This window comes from Columba livia, chromosome 2, assembly GCF_036013475.1.
Source record: "Columba livia isolate bColLiv1 breed racing homer chromosome 2, bColLiv1.pat.W.v2, whole genome shotgun sequence".
NCBI lineage: Eukaryota > Metazoa > Chordata > Aves > Columbiformes > Columbidae > Columba > Columba livia.
Window position 1 is genome coordinate 61,764,459 of NC_088603.1, and position 14,359 is coordinate 61,778,817.

Below are 14,359 nucleotides of genomic sequence, written 5' to 3' on the forward strand. Positions count from 1 at the left end.
TGGTTTATATTTCTTCTGCTTTGTAGAAAGGTTTGTATTTCTCTAGAAAGTGACTGGTTAAGTTAATTCATGGAAGTGCTAAGTTTTATTTTCATATTTCTAAAAGATAATACCTGATTCTGTATTTACCTGCATGTTTTATTCCTCCTTCTAGAATAGGCAAGCTCAGAGCATTCTCTTAGAGTGTGTTCTGAAGCTTAAGAACTTTAACTTTGATCTCTTACTTTTTGCCATTACATAGCAGTATTGCAACAGGTGTGGAAAAAATGAAATCATTGTAGTGCAGGCTGTATTTCATTGTCCAAATGTATAAGAAAAAATACTTGAGAGACCAGCTCCAGCTGATACTGCGTATAGGGAGACCCACCTTACTGGTTTTATTAGTCACATACTAAAAAGGTCAATAAATTCAGTGTTGCATTGAGAAGCTGAGGGGAAAAGGGAATATGGGAGTGGTTCATAATGGGGGATACTGATAATGCTTCCCCCTGCCATGGTTCTGCCATGAGACAGGGATGAGTTGAGCATGTAATTGAGTCCCAAAGGATTTGGTAATGTTGGTTTCAACAGACCCAGATGATGAGATGGAAGATATTTAAACTAGCCTGCAGATCCCTTGCCATTCCTATGACCGGTCTGTCCTGGAACCATGTCTGAGCTGCCTGTGAGTTGCAGGTTAGCCAAAATGGTTATGGATGCCCTGAACTCAAATGTTGTCATGCACATTTTTGAGAGTATGGATTCATGTATTTACCTTAAACATGAAAAAGTTATAATGACAGCTTGTCACTATTGCTAGTCTTTCTGTTAATTTTATTTTAATAGGTTGGAGAATCTGCTGGAGATAGTAACACTTCTGACTTGGACTTTCTCTCTATGAAACCATATTCAGATGTATCTCTTGATATTTCTATGTTAAGTTCATTAGGTAAGTAATTAAATATACAAGCCATCAATTATGGTTTAGTTTTACCATTTAGGCAAAACACCAGCTGGATTTGCTAAGAATAAAAAAGTGTTCAAAAAGGAGTAATAAGTCTACATTTTACATCAGTAGAAGTCTGGGGCTGGTACAAAAGAAATGAAACCTTGGTCTATCTTTCCTTTGAGACATCCATGTGCTAGCTAAGCTAACTTTTCTTGTACCTCTGGAGAAACCGAAGTATTTGTACCTGACAATTTTGATAGCTTTGCCTGTCTTCTGTGTGTTCATAGTAATGTATATTTTAAAAAACAACATGGAGCTTTGGCTCAGAAATATTATTGCTTCATATCCTGTCTTTTGAAATAACTTGGGAAGTAGGTAAGTAAGCTCAATCATATCACCACTTGGAATGTCCCAAAACAAAAATCAGAAGAAACTTTGGGCACTGGAAGGACATTAGCTACAAATAAGGCAGTTGTATGAAAGTATTAGGCTGTTGTTTCAAATACATGTCTTTCACAGGTATCCTTCTTTAAAGACTAAATATATTTCTGCAGGCTTCACAAAAAAAAATACTGCTTATGGTTTAGGATACCTTTAATTAAGAATGTGAAAGGTGCCGGACTATCTATTATAGAACATAACCAAGGTAATTGAAAGCTTAAAGAAAAAAAAAAGTCTACAGATTTCTCCCATAGGTGCAGTATTCTTTGAAAAGCAATTGTAAGCTTGATTATGCTGTCACACACTAATTTTGTTGCAATTCAGTAAAAAATTAATAAATATCTGGTTAATAGATAGTATTTAGACATAGCCTTACTATGAAATTCTCACTCGACTAAAGCTGCTTATGTTTTTCTTCTTTGATCTTTCTGTAAATAATTGTACTTCTAGATTGCTTCTGGAGAGAGTTTATGGCATTATTTCTTATCATAATTCTTACAAAGTAAGCAAGATGTGCCTTGAAGACAGCCCAAAGAGAAGGAAAGAGTTTATTTTCCTGTTTAAAGTTGAGGGAAAACTTTCTTAAGTCTTCAGATGAAAGAACAGCATATGTTGGCACATATTTCCCATTCTTTCCAATTTCAGTGTTTTATTTGGCTTACTATAAAATCAATGTAGATGGAGAAGGTACTTTTCTCAAAACCTTTGGTGATGGGGATTTCTTCACCTCCATAAATTACATTTTCTGTTTTAGCTGCATTTTAAGTTAGATATTTAAGTAATCTTTCTACTAATTTACTTGCTTTTGCTGCAGACCGGATGCCTTATTTCGTGTCTGGAGTTTAACAGATGAGGAAGACAAGCTCTTGTAGCTGTTTAAATATTGGGAGTCAGTTCAGTTTCAGCCATTTCCCATGGCTCTCTCTTTCATTCTCTAGTACCACCAAATGCATTTCAACATATATTGCTTGAAATTGAAAACAGATCTCCAGCTGTTGCCTTTTGGAAGTTTAAAGGAAAATGCAAGACTGATGTCATTTGTGTAATAGACAACACTTATGTTAATTTATTTTGATAGTCACTTGATAATTCATGAGTCAATCTGCATGTGTTAATATGGGTTTTATTTGGTAACTGGTGGCCCTTAGGGAAAGTGAAGAAGGAGCTTGATCATGACGATAACCATTTACATCTGGATGAAACAACTAAGCTGCTGCAGGACCTTCATGAGGCTCAGGCTGACAGAGTGGGATCCCGGCCATCATCCAATTTGAGTTCCCTCTCCAATACCTCTGAAAGAGATCAACATCATCTTGGTAAAGTTACCAGTGTCACAAAAGTTGCAGTACTTCTACTCTGATTGAAGCTGGTTAAAACTTACATTTTAATTTACATTAATCTTTGCATGAAACTTCTCTGATAATACAGTGTACTAACTCCAGGATCATATTTTAATTTTTAAATATGCATAGCAAAGGCAACTAAGATGACATACTGTTGACATGTGCAGTTAAGGACACTAATTGTGCTTATTTTTTTTATTAGGTATGATAGAAGTAATTGTGAAGTAAATTGATACTGATTGGCACATCCCTATATGCGTTTGCATTTCATGCTCTTAGAAATACTAAGGAGTGTATGTTTATTTACAGTGTAGTTGTATGCAGCAAGTAACAAGTGGGATTCTACAATAGCCTTCCATTGTATACTGTAAAATTCAGTGATAAGACAGGATGATGGGTAACATACCACTTAACATCTTGGTGCCATTTCTGAGAAGGTAGGAGATGTTGGCTGGTTGATACCCAGTTACATTTTGTATGATATTTCAATGGATTAATAGAATAATAACTTCTTTTTCAAAAAGGATCTAAATTACTGAAGAATCTTGTAATTTATTTTTCAGAATCTCCTGTTTAAATATCATTTAAATGTCTGTCTTGCATGAAAAGTCTGAAAGAAACTTGTGAAGTAACTGTGCTGTTTATATACATAAATATCTTTCCCTTGTTTTTCTGTATTTTTAAAGGTATTTTTTTTTTTTCCATATTTTACAGGAAGCCCCTCTCATTTGAGTGTTGGAGAACAGCAAGACATGGTTCACGATCCCTATGAATTTCTTCAGTCTCCAGAAACCTCAAATGCCACTGCTAACTAGTTTGACATGTACTATATATTTTGTATTTTAATTGTATTATGTTTTTATAAAGTTTTTGTCCAGGGCAGAAACCTCAATTTTGTCCTCTTTTCTATGAGGATTCCTGTATGATATTATCATATTTGCTGGATTAAACAAAATCCACCTATTTGATACATCATCTTGTTAGCAATGTACCAAAACCTGCTGTAGATTTGTTTGTTGAGGGAGGTCATTGTCTAGTCGTGTGTGAATCTTGACTGCAAAACAACAAATAATGTGTAAGAATAAATTGCATTTTATAGAAACTAAAGAGAATAATTTTCCTAGTATCATGGCAGCAGTCATTAAATGTTTCTAGTAGAATTATCTACCAGTTCTGCTCGGATCTTAACATGAACACCTTAAAACAGGAATATTTTATTTAAACAATGGCAGAACTGCATGAATTGTGATAAATATTAGGTTTCCCATTTCCTAACCCTAATAATCTGTAGAAGTTGTTTCTCTTTCCTTGTATTTTTAAATCTTTTGTTAATCACTCTAGAGAATACTTAACTTGAGAGTAACAATAATTGGTAGTTGCATTAAAATGCTCCCTATGGGAATTCTACCTTGAATCTGAAAAATATGGATGTTATGTGATCCCGTATGTCTTCAAACACAAAGAAAACATAATACTTATATTTTATAATTTGTTATGTATAGTTACCTGGATGGAAATAACAATGGATAAGGTGTGCTTTCCAGTAATTTAAAAATAAAACTTTTATAATTCAGTACTGATGCAACTGGGGGATTTTGTACCATTGATATGTGTAAGCTGGAAAAATGTTATGAATTTGCAATATTTTGTAAATATTAATAAATATACAAAACCTCTTGATGTTTGCAAATATCTTGTTCTTGCATGGAGAAAATTTGCTTTCTTATCTTGCAGTTCATCTTGTTCATTTTTTTTTTTTTTTTTTTTTACAGAGTGCATACATTGTGTTGGTCAAGAAAAACTGGGATGGCACAGCTAGAATGGGCAGGAGGAGAGCTGGTAGAGGTCATAGCAGAGCCAGGATATTCATCACATGAATTATTGAGGGATGATGATTACTTTCGATGATGAAGTAAATTTATTCTGAAGCACAAATGTGTAATTCTGTGGGAAAGGATTTGTTGAACTTGGACGATGGATTTGCTATAAAACAACTTCTATGGGGTTTTTTTGAGTTAAATGTAAGTATTACTGTATCATAGTTGTTGTGTAGTAATGGAGGTTCAGATTTAACATTTAAATTTAGGTTACTATTTAGACATCACATCCATCCCGAAGAAATGCCGAACATCCACTGTTATGTTACCAGAAGTAACCTATAGCAACCTTAAAGGATTGGTTTGATTCTAGTCTTGGTTTATGAAAAAAAACATTACAGCAAGACATTAATCAAATAAGATATAAAATCAACAAATAGCATCTTCTGAAACCAAGAGGACTATGTTTTACCAGCAAAATTAATTCATTGTCCTGCTTCAGGACAGACTAGGGCAGGGCCAATTCTCCTTCCTGTTCAGTAATTTTCCGTTCAGTTAGGTATTGATTGTGACATCTGTAAAATTATGTGCAAATGGAGCTTGTGGACAGAGTTGTATTCTGAAGCATCCATGTGCAGCTCAGCTGAAACTGAGTGTTTGGTCTTCCCTGTACTGGACACTTGCAGTTGGGGTATGACTGCTCTTTGACCCTGAAGCTGGAATTCTGCTCCTGTTCTAAAGTATACTTGTGCCTTCAGACAAATCCTCCCACCCATCTGATACTGATGGATGATTCAGGGTGCAGCATAGTCCTGGAGTCTTACTTCAGTGGCATTTTCCTCATTCACCATAGGATGTTGTGGATGAAGGATTTACGGTTCTGCCACAGAACAATGTTTAGATCACTTAAAAGTGCGACTTAACTGAGTTGGATGACAAGGTTCACTCTATTACTTACTGCACAGAGGAAATATGCCAAGCAGAGTGGGGTCAGACTTGTTTTGAAGTGATTTATACGGGGACAGAAAATGTGAAGGGGTAGAAGGAGTCCCATTGAGGCACAAGATTTAGAATGGAGCCCCTTGCTTCTTAAACTTCTTCTCAGAGAGGGGTTTTGTGGGAGCATTCTGATTCAGTGTGAATCATGCAAAGCCATTTATTACAGAAACAAGCCTCCTTATATATGCAACTAATCTCTGATCACGCGTCCATGCTCCAAGCATGCATTCACTAATTGGATATCATCTATGTTCATGAGCTGTCCATGCGCTGAAGTCTCACTGCTGATAGGTCCATTGATTTACGTTGTGTTGAGGCCTTGTTATTGTAGAACTGCTTCTCTCCCACGAAAGGTCTTGTTTTCAGCTTTTGAGTTGGCCTTGAAATTCCTGGCTGGTTCAGTAACAAATCTCCATCTAACAGAAACCTCTCCACAATTCTCCCCTTTTTGTTCTTGAACCAGCCAGGCCCCATTTACAGTGCACTGAATCATCTTTGAAATACACTGCAATATACAGCACATGATTAACACAATAATTACAGTTACATATAATGCAACTAAGCCTTATTTAATAAGATCAACTACCCACTTATTCCAAAATTTTTAAGCTCTATGTCAAACCTTAATTTTACTACAGCAATCTTATTAATGTACTGTTCTAGTTTGTCTAAAGCACTTATTAATAGATTCAGAATAATCAAACAAGTTAATACAGCAAAACCATAACCCTAATGTTAAAAGTAGAAAATTTATAACTGCGTGATTTTGTAGAGCAACGTGTCTAATACCATCAACATCTATTATTTAGTATTTCAGAAGTTAGATTAACCTATTTGAAAGACCAATAGCTTAACTTTGATATGTTTCTTAAAGGTTTACCAGCCGCTAGATCAGTGAGTGCAGTACGTACTATGGTAGGAATGTCTCATAATTTTACCTCATTTTGCATTGACTAAGTGTAATATCGCACTTTTGGCTCTCCTGCTGTTTGTTCAAATTGCCATTCTCCACAGAAGGTACACCACCTGCTTGCTAATAGGCTACTAGATCACCAGTTCTGTGAGCATCTGTAACACTGAATTAGGATTCATGGTTTACGTCTGAAACAGTCCTCACAACTTATCTCCCTCCTGTCTGTCTGCATCCATTAAATCTTTGTTGTCTTTATTCAGCCATGGCATAACCCTCTCCCCAAGTTATCAATTGATGTGGCTTTTTACTGATTTTTTTTACTGATTTACTACTGATTTGACCGTAACTAATGTAGGTTCTTTCTGATTTAGCATGGTTTTGGGTTATACTTGCAAAGTATTTCGTCACATACAATGCTTTTGACAATTGGTTTTGTGGTGTTTCCCCTACTTCCCCCCCTTTTTTTTAAAAAAAAAAAAGAAAACAAACAAAGTTCGGAATCAGATATGTGCGTTGGATCTTGACTACGTACTCAAAATCACAAATCAAATTTAGAGGTTCCTCCTTAAAAAGCTCTACGTAATGTAAAGCTGTGCCAAGTTCTGCTAATTTCATTGAACCTTGAATAATTTTTACAGAATTATGCCAATTGTTATCTTCACACCAAACCACTACAGCTTTATGAGACTTCCCAGAACCATCAACAAAAACTTTGCAAGTCTGTAGGATCAGACCAAATACAAGTATGGCCTGTGACCTGATGTTAAAGTCTTGCAGGTTCTACATCAATTTACATTTATGCATGCCAACAGCTGTGCTGTTAAGAAAACCAGCTAGTGCAATTTACAGGGACATAGATTACAAACAAAAAATCAAAATTAAATTTCACAAATAGTACATATATGACAAAAGGATCATGGCCTATTAAGACTTAAATTCATTCCCTGCATTTTCTTGATCAGAGTAACAGTTGGTGTATCAGTCTGTTACCATTCTCATCATACTGTCCAACAATAGCCACAGGTTGTTTTATAGACAAATCTGCAAGTCCAATCGAATGCAGTTAGCTTGTAAGGTTGTCAGAAATGTATTCAACAAAGTCTCTAATTCCATTTTGGTTGTCATATTTATTGGATATTGTTTTCCCTCACCAGATCGAAGTCCTATTTCAGTTCCATCAGTGTTGCATTTGCTTTATTGAAACATTGGCTGTTAATACTAGTGGAAATACAGCATTCAAAATTTCCTTGGAGATTTCTCACTTACAGCAAGCAGATCTGCACCATCCAAGCAGCTTCTTGTAGGCCATGCAACTAAACAAAATTCTCAGAAAGCGTTATTTCAGCTTACAATTTAACTTAACAAATCTTGACCCAAGAGAGGTACAAGGCTTTCTGGCAACTACAAGAATTCATGTATTAAAACTTTGTTCCAAATTTGGCATTCCATTGGTCTCAAAAAAAAGCAAACAAACAAAAACGGTCTTTCTTTCTTTCTTTCCCATGATCTCAAAAACTATCATGTTGAATTTACTAAGTCTTTTACAACTAGTTACCACAGAATGTCTATTAACAAATTTTTGGTTTAATTTTCCAGTTTCTTTAGAACTACGGATCTGCTAGGGATGCCTTTAAACTTCACCCTCAGACTGCGCTATTCAGTATTACAACATTGCTGCAGTGTGGGGGGAGAGAAAACCCCCTTTTCACCGCTTTAAAAGCGGGCAGCCAGGTTTTTCCATTTTTTTCTTTTTCCTTTCTCTTCTTGCTGCAGTTTAGATATAGCCAAGGCCACGTAGCTGGTGTAATTGCTGGTATGAAGTAGGAGGCTCTGGCAAACTCCTCGGTTACAGTGAGCTGAGTTTATCTTGCAGCTTGACACAGGCCTGAAATTTATGTTTAAGCACAGGCCTGGGATATTTTCTTTTTTGTTTTCCCATTTCATTCCAACCATAATACACTTTGTATGCAATTCCAAGTAGCTCAGTAATAGTTACATTCCTTAGCTCCATTTACCTTTTACAATTTACAGATGTCAAAAACCAGTATAATAAACATAAATCCATTATTCTATTTTCCTAGATCCAAATCAGTTAATATTCTAGCAACTTTTAAATACAACCTCTTCTAAATTCACATCTATCATAGCATTTAGTTTTAGTTCCCATACCTCCAACAAACACATAAATTCAATATGAATCAAAGTTTAACAACTTAAATTCTTTTCTGGTTTCAAAATTATTAGATAACAATATGAGCAATAACTCTAATGTATAAGGATGCATCCTAAGAGGGAGCAAGGTGGTATTTTAGCAGCGAAACCAGTTCCCATTTCGTAATTATCTCCCCAAACAAAATTCTTTTGGTACCAAATATATATATGTATGCAAATTAAAATACTGAACTCAGATATAAAATCCAAACACCAAGTTCAAATATGCAGATGGATCACAGTTACACTAATTTAAGACAATATCTCAATTTTTGCATTGCACCTCTGAACTGCTTACTACTCAGCCAGGTGGAGGTACCGCTCGGTCTCCCTGACAAAACAGGTCAGTGCGCGCTGGAGCCCAAGCGGCACCGACCCCCCCGCCGCTGCAGCAAGCTGGACTGGGCAAGGCTTTTATTAGTGTCTCATCTGGTGCGCTACAACTGTTATCCCAAAACTAGGATTCTTTCCATGGAGTGCATACAAAAGAGCCAAATCCAGCACATCGAGATGAGAGACAGCCTATCACAGAGTTGCGCAAGTCTGGATACCGGAATAAAGCTAGCATGCTAGAAAGAAAAATAACAGCTGCTACGTACAAAAATTTTACCATCACATTCACACAGTAAAGAACTGAATTACACATGGTCTTCTGTATTATCACAAAATGCACATTTTGAGTCATTTGGATTCTCATGATTTAACAGTCTGTGAACTCATCGTACCATATAAGACCTACCAAAACTGTAACATACTTAAACAGATACCCACAAAGAAAACAGGTTAATAAGGAAAGCATCTTGCAGACTTCAGCAAGTTTTCTGACCTGTGTGTTATCAGTTAACTCTCTCTCAGCTTGTTGAAGTTCAAATTGCTCTGCCTGTAAAACTGTCTGAAATTATTTCATGGTCTCTTGTAGAGATTTATTTTTGTCCTGTTCTTCTCACCTTAAAAACAACATTAATTACAACAAGGTGTTACACTTCAAGATTCTATTCTCCGGACAGTTTTCCCAATCATTTAACTTATACAGCAGCCAACACTAATTTCAATATTTAACAAGATCATATTTTCTCCTGTTTCCAAGTGCTTTCCTATGTTCTAAAACACCTCCCAATACTGATTACTTAGGAACATGACTGAAAACAGTCATTTCTGACCCCATCTCCTAAGTAAAAACCATGAGAAGAGGGAGGGAGGGGGGGAAGCACAGGACTGCTTGCAGCGCAAGTGGGGAAAATGGGGAGAAGGTTTTACGGTGCACTTAAAAACAACTAGTAAAACAATTAACTCACATTCCTGACAAGCTGCTTGATTTTCAGAGAGGCAATACACAGGAGCACATAATATGTACTGTAAAACTCGCAAATAACATGTTGATAGCAAACATTAGCATTCTCTACTGCTAATTTCGACACTAGTGCTTCCTTAACTTCTGAGTTTTCAACCTGCTTATTGATGGCTTCTTGAAGGTGGTCAATAAATTGCATGTAATTCTCATTGGGACCTTGATAATAGTTGTAAATAATTCGGCTGCTTTGTTGGTTTCAGGCACCTTTATCATAGCTTGATATGCAAGGTCTGCTGACTACCTGAGGATTTCAGAAATTAATCACACCTGCAATTGTGATGTGTCAGTTAGTGTCTCTTCCAAGAGTCGGGGGATACCCACCCCTTTCAATCAATCCCCATCGTTCTGTCCTAAATGATCTACAGCTGTTACATTGCATAGGTCTAATTTTGCTTGAGTCTTTCATGGTTTTTATCTGATCTCGGGGCAACACATACACATACTCTTTTTCCTGTTAACTTTTGAAGAAAATGCTGCAAACCCCCATCCTCATCCAAGTCATCAGATAACACAGACTTGAACGGTGCTGGAGAATCATTAGTAACAGGGGGGTTCAGAACAGTGCACATTCTCGCCAATACTTTCTAGCATCATAATTATTTGTATAACCTGAGTCTCCAGGCGCATTCCCTTTCCCGTCACGATCAGCATGACCGCATTACCGACTGCTCGATTCACTTGCTAGTAGCTAATCTAATAGTTCACGCAGTTCTTTTGCCCAGTTCTTATCCGACGACTCCTTCTGCTCTCTCATGGAAGTTGGAGGGTTAAAAGGCGGTAAAGGCAGATGCAAATTGGTAAAAGGACTGATAGTACACTCGTTTATGACTTTAGCATTCTCAGCTTTCACAGGTTCTTTAGACAAGTTGTCTGACTCCAATCCTTTGGACTTGCTATTCTCATCAGGGTAGGGTAATAGTGTAGGAGGACACCCGCTCGGCATTTTTCCTCCCCCCACCCCGAATGGCTGAACTATCGAGGGTGCCGAAGGCACAGCAGGGGATGGAGTAGGGAGGGTATCAAAGTCACGAACTGGATAAACTTCACAGCGACTTTCAGGTTTCTTATCAGGCTGCAAAGCTACAAAAACTCTGGCAGCAACAGATCGTTCAGCCTTAAGCTCTTTCAAGGTGGTAATTATAAGCTTCCGTGTAGTTGCTAATGATTTAGCTTCTTTATCTCCATTGCTGACCTTATTCCATAATTTCTGCTCTATATCGTCCCAAAGTTCAAGTTTAAAAGCCTTCTCGGTTTCTGCTGGGTAGCCGTTAGTTCTACACCAAACTAACAGTCTACGTATGTTACTTTCTTAATATTTAAGTCCTCTCACAGAGAGAATATCAGTGATTTCTTCGACAAATTTGTCTGCAGAATGTCCGTACACTCCCACCCGGTTGCCAGTCCAGCTGATACACGTCTGGCTGGGCCACTCCAGACTTTTCCCCAGTTGTAGTGATACGCCATTCAGAGTATCACATCGGGGTCACCATTTGTTGGAGTGAATAAAGGACTCAGCATTTCAATTAAATGTGAATCATGCAAAGCCCTTTATTACAGAAACAAGCCTCCTTACATATGCAACTAATCTCTGATCACACGTCCACGCTCCAAGCATGTATCCACTAATTGGATATCATCTATGTTCATGAGCTGTCCATGCGCTGAAGTCTCACTGCTGATAGGTCCATTGATTTACGTTGTGTTGAGGCCTTGTTATTGTAGAACTGCTTCTCTCCCACGAAAGGTCTTGTTTTCAGCTTTTGAGTTGGCCTTGAAATTCCTGGCTGGTTCAGTAACAAATCTCCATCTAACAGAAACCCCTCCACAGGGTTTAGGTGCAGCCCCAGAATTGATCAATGGTTCATGATGAAGAGATATAGAGGGTAAGGGAAAATAGGTAAGGGGTTAGATGTATTCATGACCAAATGATTATATGTGTACACCAGATTCTTCATATCGCTTGGCTTGGGTTTCAAAGTTTCATCATTCTGCATCTCAACCTGCTTACCTGCCCTCCAGGGATCTGGTGTTAGGTCCCTTGACATAAGCTCTCGGGCATTGAAGTTAATTGGCAATAAGGCTGGGATCTCAGGTCTCTCCAAGCAAACTCTCAGGCATCAAAGTTTGCAGAAATAAATTATTTAATGGAGTAGTACAGCAGCAAGGTTGGTTCAAGCTGGGTGCTTTTGCAGAGGTCACAGCCAAGCATAGAAATCCCTGGGGTTTTACACCCTTACAGACTATTTACCCGTCTCTCACACCGGGATTCAGTCCAGTAGTAATATTTGAGTCTGGGGTCTTCTTGTTGCTCATTGGATCCTTTTAACTGACCTCAGACAGCCCCTTGTTTTGTTTAGCTGCAGACTTTGTTCATATTTTACCTGAATTAATCTTATTTTGTTCAGCAAAGTGTAAAACAAGCCTTATCTTGCAGGTGTCCATGACGGTCTGTAGCTGCTTTTGTTTTCATTAAGTAGATGCAAGTTTGGTGAATATGAGGAGAACTTTACAACATACAGCTCAAGATTTCAGGAAATTTAGCTTATTAAGTAATGCGAGGCAGACAGTATATTGAAAATCACACCACCTTATAATTCTAAGTGATTCATCCTATTTAAAACCGTTTACTTAAGCTAAATGATTAATATAAAACTTAAATTGGGCTCATCCAGTGATCTGTGAGCAGTAAAAGATCATCGTCACACAGCCAGCTTGTTTAGCAGTAGCTCACAGTAGCTCACCCAGGCAGTCATATTTATGGAATAAAGTGGTTGACTCGTAGTCATATTGCATACAGTGAGAAAGGTCTGCACAAAACTCCCTGCACACATCACTGGGTCCCTAGACCTGCCCAGCACCAAGTGAGCAGAGGCCTCTGCTAGACCCAACTTCAACTTTTCTGCCAGGCTGTCAGTCTCCTCTGTGCTCACAAGAGTTTCAGGAGGAGCTAGGCCTTCTGACAGTCTGAGTAGTGAGCCTGCAGGTCTGCAAGAATAAATGGTGAAATAAGCAGTAAGAACAAAATGACTGTGTCCTGCCTAGGAAGCAGTGCATGCCATGGTCTTCCAGCATGGATTCTTCTGGGTAAGTGCTACACATTCTGCCAAGCTTAATTTGCAAGTACATTTTCCTATATTTCTATGTAGATGCTGCACTACATCTGAGGAATCTTTATGCAGAGGGAATGGCTATGTAAGGGAGCACTGCACATTCTTTGCACCTGTGCTGGTGTCTTGTTCCCATCTTGTTTCTCCATCCACATGCCAGGTGGGAAAAACAAAAGTTAATGTTAGCAACAGTTGTTTAATGAGGAGAATTAAAGTCTTACAAAGAGAAGTTTTGCCCCTAACTCCGCTCTGTTTCTTCGTTTTCTGTTGGTATGAGCTACAAGGTTACTGCTGAAATTCCTCCCTGTGTGAAATCTTGGAAGATTTATGTAATTGTGTTGAGAGATTTGAATGTTGTCATGAATCCAATTCCTTTTCTTCCCTGAGATGTCAGATGCAGAAACAAGGTGTTCAGCCACTGAAATGTGAAGTAAGTGTATTTTTTAGGATTTGTTTGCTTGATTAATATTTTTTTTTCCCTTTTGAGATTGGAGAAGATACATCACAACTCAAATACTGTACTTGACTACTACTATTATGTCTCACTCTACACACTCAGATTTTTATATTCCAATACCTTTTTTCAGATCAGGAGTTCATTAGGCAATAACTGGTGTAGAAGGAATATTTTGTAAAAATAGCACCTGGGGTTTTTTGAGTTGGTTTTGTTGTTGCTGTTTTGGTGGTGGTAGTGTGGGTTTTGTTGTTGTTTTGGTTTGTTTTTTTCCCAGATTATTCCAATTCCTTCTAACTACTCTTTTATCGAATGTATTTTATCAGAGCTTTCAAGGATGCTCCAAGGATGAGCTGTGTCAGTGGAAAGGGAATCTATGCTAGATGAAGTGCAGAAGTTCTATGCTTAAGGAAAGTTTTTGGTTGCTTGTAACTTGAAATCACTACCTCTGCTGCACATACATTTTTCCATCAGTTGCAGCAATGCTGAAGACAGCTTGCAGCTAAGCTTTCCTGTTTGGGAGTTGTTAGTTGTACAGCAATGTGTTTGGATTGCTTTGCTGCTCATCTATTCTGATTCGTCATGACCTGTGGGTTCTTGGAAGTAATGTATGATCCACAGCACTGCAACAGCCTTGACTGTTGGAAAGGTTTTGCATGGACACACAGCCTTGTTTTGGCCTGCACTTCCCTAAAAGAATTTTAATTGAAAAGTGTCTTTAAAACTAATGTGGTTTTGGCCTCTAGTATAGTAGGTCTGATTTCTCATATAGAAAGAGAATCGCTTCTATTTCTT

At 37.7% G+C, this 14,359-nt stretch overlaps 1 protein-coding gene across 16 annotated transcripts in view; it reads left to right on the top strand.

Annotated features, from left to right (window-relative positions):
• The window catches only part of BRD9 (bromodomain containing 9), a 32,469-nt gene extending 27,750 nt beyond the window's left edge, over positions 1-4,719 (top strand). For 7 of the 16 annotated variants that reach the window (XM_021298052.2, XM_005510183.3, XM_005510184.3 and 4 more), the window contains 3 exons: positions 826-928; positions 2,518-2,685; positions 3,427-4,388. In XM_021298052.2, coding sequence (XP_021153727.1) covers positions 826-928; positions 2,518-2,685; positions 3,427-3,527 — 372 coding nt within the window. In that variant the 3' untranslated portion in view covers positions 3,528-4,388. Of the gene's footprint in view, positions 1-825; positions 929-2,517; positions 2,686-3,021; positions 3,150-3,426; positions 4,389-4,484 lie in introns of those variants that run through there. The other 9 variants (XM_065052210.1, XM_065052212.1, XM_065052214.1 and 6 more) reach the window with 5 other exon arrangements.
• Positions 4,720-14,359: the final 9,640 nt, after the last annotated feature.